General features: G+C 37.0%; 1 protein-coding gene across 1 annotated transcript; it reads right to left on the bottom strand.

Moving 5' to 3' along the window:
- Positions 1-344: 344 nt before the first annotated feature.
- LOC147490129 (Major facilitator superfamily protein) lies at positions 345-5,457 on the bottom strand. Its single transcript, XM_086571868.1, has 4 exons — positions 5,230-5,457; positions 4,539-4,756; positions 3,178-3,734; positions 345-1,605 (listed from the first exon to the last, which is right to left on the bottom strand). Exons 1-4 carry the CDS (start codon positions 5,330-5,332, stop codon positions 711-713), a joined length of 1,773 nt encoding a protein of 590 aa, XP_086427994.1. The 5' UTR covers positions 5,333-5,457; the 3' UTR covers positions 345-710.
- Positions 5,458-5,840: the final 383 nt, after the last annotated feature.

The raw sequence follows: 5,840 nt of genomic DNA, 5'->3' as shown, positions 1-5,840 counted from the left end.
GCTTCGCACCTCACCTCGAGAACTCAAAGGTGCGTAAGTTGCTTGGTAAAGGGGCGTTACGATTATTATAAAACAATTTTCCCTATGGCGGTTAAAAAAAAATTGGAAACCGAAAAACCAAACCAAACCGAGTCGAATTGAGTGAAATTAATAATTTTTAACTTTTTCGGTTCGGTTTTCAGTTCTCAAAAGCCGATATAAACTGAACCGAACTAGGTACTAAATATATATAGAAATTTTATAATTTTTTTATTATTATTTTTTTCGGTTAAATGGTTCATATTATTAAGAACTTGAATACTTGTTTCTTGTGATTGTTGTTATAACTTGTCAACATGCCTAAATTGACATCAATACTATTTAATATATATATTAAATTCACTTGGCTAGTGATCAATAGCCCATATAAATTTCAATTTGAAATTTGTTAGAAGCCCAAATTGACAACCGAACTGAAACCAATATTTGGTTTTAGTATATTTGGTTTTAGTTCGGTTTTAGTTTAGACTTTTAGAAAACCGAGTATATCGATTCAGGTCTATGGTTTCTATAGAAACCCGTCAAAACCGGACCGAGAACAACCTTAGTTTTCCCTAATTTTTGGGTATTCAGTTCAATATAGACTTCTGAGGTATTTGAACCACTTCACTCTACCTTTACAATTATACAGTTACATTACGATACTGCTGAGGTATTTGAACCACTTCACTCTATACTTGCAAACCAAGAGGAGTCGTGTCTACTGCTTTACCATCCATTTGAATACATGAGCCCTTTCTCCCATCTATTTCGATTGTTTCCTTCTTGTAACTGTACTTACCAGACACCCAGAGGTAGACACACAAGTTAATAACAGATATGAAAATAAGGAATCCATAGTAGAAATCCAAGTGAGAGTTATTCAGATTGTTCCCAATCCAGCTCTTCCTCCCACCCCTCCCAGTAATTTTGTCCACCAATGTCACTAAAAAGCTATTCAAGAAATTCCCAACTCCAATCCCACTAGTGAAGAATGTCGTTCCAAGGCTTTGCATGTCCTCAGGAGACTGGTCGTAGAAAAACTCAAGCAACCCAATCGCATTGAAGACGTCTCCAATCCCCAATGTGATGTATTGTGGCAAGAGCCAAAATATGGACATTGGAACCGTGTCCTTGGCACCGACAATACCATGCTCCTTTATACAATGCATTCTTTTCATTTCAACAGCATAAGCAAAGACAATTGCTACAATTTGCAATGCAAAACCAATACCAAGCCTTTGCAGCAGGGTGATTCCTCTCGAGTTACCCGTTTTTCGTCTCATCAATGGCACAAAATAACGGTCGTAAATTGGCACTGAAATGAGCATGGAAAGTGTAATGAAACTCCCCAGTGATGCTGCAGGAATCTGGAAGTTGTGGCCAACAAAGCGATCCAATGTGGTTCCTTGTTTGACAAATAGTGTGTTCACTTGTGCCCATATGGTACTAGGTATGAGGGTGACTAACCAAATTAAGACCATCCCCAGTACCAGTTTAGTCTCTTCCACTTGAGTAACAGTGCATGGGTGCAATCTTGAGGTCCCCTCGATTTTAGCATCTGCGATTGCTGCCCTGTCAAGGAACCTGTGGACAAGCAGCATCGGATGTGATTAACTAATTAACTAATTATAAAAGACCGTTTTAATAATATCAAATGCATGAATGCACCCGTCATCTCTAACTATGTCATTGAAATTAGGTATATTAACTTGATACCAAAAGCGCCTCACAGTATATAATACGTGGCTCTCATGAATAAATGGTGCAATATGCTCTTTTAAAGTAGCTAGTCAATGAAAAACAATGGCAATTTCATTCCTTTATCCAAGAACATCTGCAATAGTGAAATACGATGAATGCAACAGTTGGATCTTGGGATATTCCAAACCTGAAAAGGAAGATTTGATGAAAAAAGGGCCTGCACTTAATAGTTTACCAAATGAATTGTTGAAAACTTGAATTCATCAGTGATCATCCATTCACTCTAGCTACCCATTGGTACAAAAGACGCCCAAGGTTGGCGTTGTCGTATGTGTGTGACCCGGAGTCCTCTTGTGGTAGTGTTAACAGAGTTCAGTCCATGTTTGTGGTATGGTATGTGCCTACCATCTGTTACCCTTTGTATACAAGGTGGAAGCCTCCCTCTACAAGTACGAGCTTTTAGAGCAAGCGGTTCTCAAAAGTTGGCATCTCAAAAAGGGTGACCTACTACCACTCTAGTACTCGTGAACAAAGTTTTTATTGAGAAGAACTTTCACGTCTCTCTGTTCAGAAAGAATTTCAGCCTTTATATCCGTGGTTGTGCTTTTACGTGTGGAAATTCTCATCAGCAACACCTAAGCTGGTATGTGATTATCAACAGTTGTATAGCAAATTTGTTTTTGCAGAGTCATTACTTCGAAGAAGGTTCAAAAAGTGATAAAACCCCTCCTCCACACCCTGCTGCTCCAAGATACAATGTTGATCCGCGTCTTCTGATACATGGTACCTAGCCTTGTATCTCACTGCATAATGTATGTTAAGCAGTATGAATGCGGCAGGTTTTACACTTTTCTGATACCATGTGTCATATTCCAATCAAATGCGGGGCTCAAACTACATTGTACAAAGTGGAGAAACCTCTCATCAGAAGAATTTCTCTTTCAAATTGGACTTTTTGAGCGTCCCATAAAGAGAAATAATTTGTACAAAGTCACAACTCAGAATTAATATATTATTGGAATTACTAAGAACACTGATCACCTGATCCTCAGTTTACTTACTTTATATTTTTCTTTGTAAACTTTTTCTAAAAACAGTCTGCTGAAAGTTGGGTCTTGTAAAAGAATAGGGCAATTATGATGCCTTATTCCATCTTAATTAGCCACTGCAACTTTGATGTAACTGATACCTTTATTTTTTTTATAATACAATTACCCTTTAGCGGAAAAAAAAAAAAAAAAAGGCTAAAAAATTTGTATTGTTAGTTTGTTACTGAAAAATAGTTTTTGGCTGATGTGGTGTTTGTTGCGAAACAGAAGTACACAAGACAGACGGTATCATAATAATATATAGTTTTACACTACGTATGCACATTGAAAGTGCCAATGTTAGCACAAATGACAACGTAGAGAAAACAATAACAGGAGTGACAGTAGTAGTATTGATCGAACTCACCTAAAGGCAGGGGTGTGAAGGACTCGGCGCTTCCCAGTGATCATGTAGTGTTGAGGCTCAACCTCATAAAGTTCTAAGGGGTTCTCTGGGAGCTGAAGACTGTGATTCGCGAAGGCGACCATCGGGACACGAACTAGGCTTTTTGCAGGGCTTTTCGATTTTCTAGCCTTGTGCCTGTAAATTGGTGTCCCAAAATAGAATATAAATAGGGATACTATGAGTCCAATTGTAGGGATAGCATATCCCAACCCCCAACCCAAGTTCTCTTGGATGTATACAAGGCCCATAGTAGCAAATAAAGCACCTAGAAAGGAGCTGAACATCCACCAATTGAAGAAAGAGTCCTTGAGTTGCTTCTCATGAGGATTGAAGTCATCAAACTGGTCAGCACCAAATGTAGAGATATTTGGCTTGGTTCCACCAGCTCCAACTGCTATTAGGTATAGAGATGAGTAAAAGAAAGCAATTTGTGAAGTTGTGGCTTTGTTGCAGATGCCATTTGTGCAAGCTGGTTTCAATGATTTAAGAGAGACTGCCATTGTCAGAAGCACCATACCCTGTTGAGATATTTGTGTGAAATGATGCATTTTGATTTCCCAAAAAGATGACAAATTGACCCAAAAAAAAAATGATAACAAGAACCAGATAACGATGTGCATTTATGTCAGCATCACTACACATATGGTCCAAACAACTAAATCATATATAGCATTATAGCTAGGTTCTGCCCTATAGGGATGTTTTTCTTTTACTGTTTGATGAAAACAGCTTTCCAAAAATGTGATGTTAATCATCATTTTCATTCCTACTATTGGAAAGTTCGGACAGATTATCGGAAAAAAAAAAAAAAAAAAAAAAATTGGAAAGTTCGGATCACGGAACATAAGAGAAAGACTCAAGGATAAATCACTAAATACTTAGTTATCATTAATTTGACAAGTTAATTTTAAAAAATAAACTTAAGATTTTTAAAAAATAGCACTATCATTTTAAACAGTACGCATTATTATTAATTTAATTTGAAAATGTTAAGTTCTTGAAAGTTGGAAGAGATGAACTTGCCAATGGAATCTTTGTGATACCCTTCAACATGGGTTATTCCAACGAATATAATGGACCACAACCACAGCATAAACATCTAGTGATGTAAACTGCTAGATAATGAACACTTGGTCATAATTTAATCTGACAGTGAGAGGTTGGTGACTTCCAGGTCTAATTGAAACTACTTGTGGTGGCAGTACCACCTTTGTGAGGAATATATAAACCTGAGTGAAATTGCTTAGTATTACATCGAAAAAAAAAAAAGAGTGAAATTGCTTAGTAAATGAGCATTTTTATATCTGCCGAATAATATTTACCATAACGTAGATGAGAGACGACACAGTGAAAGTCCAGAATCGACCAATGTACGAGTCGGCGATGTAAGCCCCTAGGATCGGTGTCAACCAAACAGATCCTGACCAGTTATTTACATTCCGAACTGAAGAAACAGTATCTTCGCGGAGCTGAGTCGTTAAATAAACCACTAAGTTGGAAGCTATTCCATAGAAGGCCATTCTTTCAAATGCTTCATAACCTGCAAACACATTTAAAACTCAATTAAAACTTTTTAGCCAATCCTATATTTGCAATCCATATTTAAATTAAGTTTATAAATATAAGTTTTTGAAGGGATCATTCTATAGGTCTATTCTCTGTTTCTAACTACTGTAGACTATTCTATAACAGTTTTTAATAAAAACCATTTCTAAGGTCATCTTTTCTATATCACGACCCCACAAAAAAGATGTACAACTAACCATGAGTTTTATAATATGAATTGCAACAAGAAAAAGTACCTTACATGAACCAAAACAAAAATAAAATAATCACTACGCACAGTATTTTATTAGGTGGGAAGATCGTATCAGATAACTAAAAACAACAAAGCATGGTCTACAAAATCTTTTTGATGGTCTTGGTCTCTGGGGTACGGAATTTGCGTATGGAACTGAATTGATGCAAAGATGATCATATATTGACTATTGAGTAACAACTATTGGTAATTACCGACGAGGAAAGCACAAGCCTTCCATTTCCCAGTTCTAGAGGCAAGCACTGGACGTCCTCGGAGGTCGACAGAACCATCTTGAGTGAAATCTTTGATTTCCATTGAAGAGATGAGGTTATGGAAAGAGAGGGAAAGTTGCAGTTACAACTAAAAGAAAGTGCACACTCTATGAGCTAGTTTTATTAAAGAAACCTCCTGATGGTGAGTTTGAGGCTGTAACCAAAGCTATTTGTAGGCAAAGCAACCTGAAAAAGGCCACTCTTTGAATGCCACTTAACTGGAGTGAAAGCAGATAACAGCATGCCACGTTAGCAACTACAGATTCTTTACTATTACTATCTTTGGAAATTTTTTATTTTCAAATTAAGAGTCCGAAAATATGTGAAAGTACGAGTTTTGGACTTGGGAGAAGGACCTGAAAAGTGACAGGCAATGGTCTTGTGGTCATTTGCCCTAAAAACGTGTGAACTTTACCGTGTATACCCAATTACACAGTCTGCTGGGTAGTGTTTGTCTCTCAATTTAAAATCATAATCGGCACATGAACAAACATCAATTTTGATGGGCAAAAATCTTTATATATATATAATAGCAGTCCCTTTTCGGGCTC

Source organism: Coptis chinensis, chromosome 7 (assembly GCF_015680905.1).
Source record: "Coptis chinensis isolate HL-2020 chromosome 7, ASM1568090v1, whole genome shotgun sequence".
NCBI classification, from domain to species: Eukaryota; Viridiplantae; Streptophyta; class Magnoliopsida; order Ranunculales; family Ranunculaceae; genus Coptis; species Coptis chinensis.
This window is presented reverse-complemented; position numbering and strand designations above follow the sequence as displayed.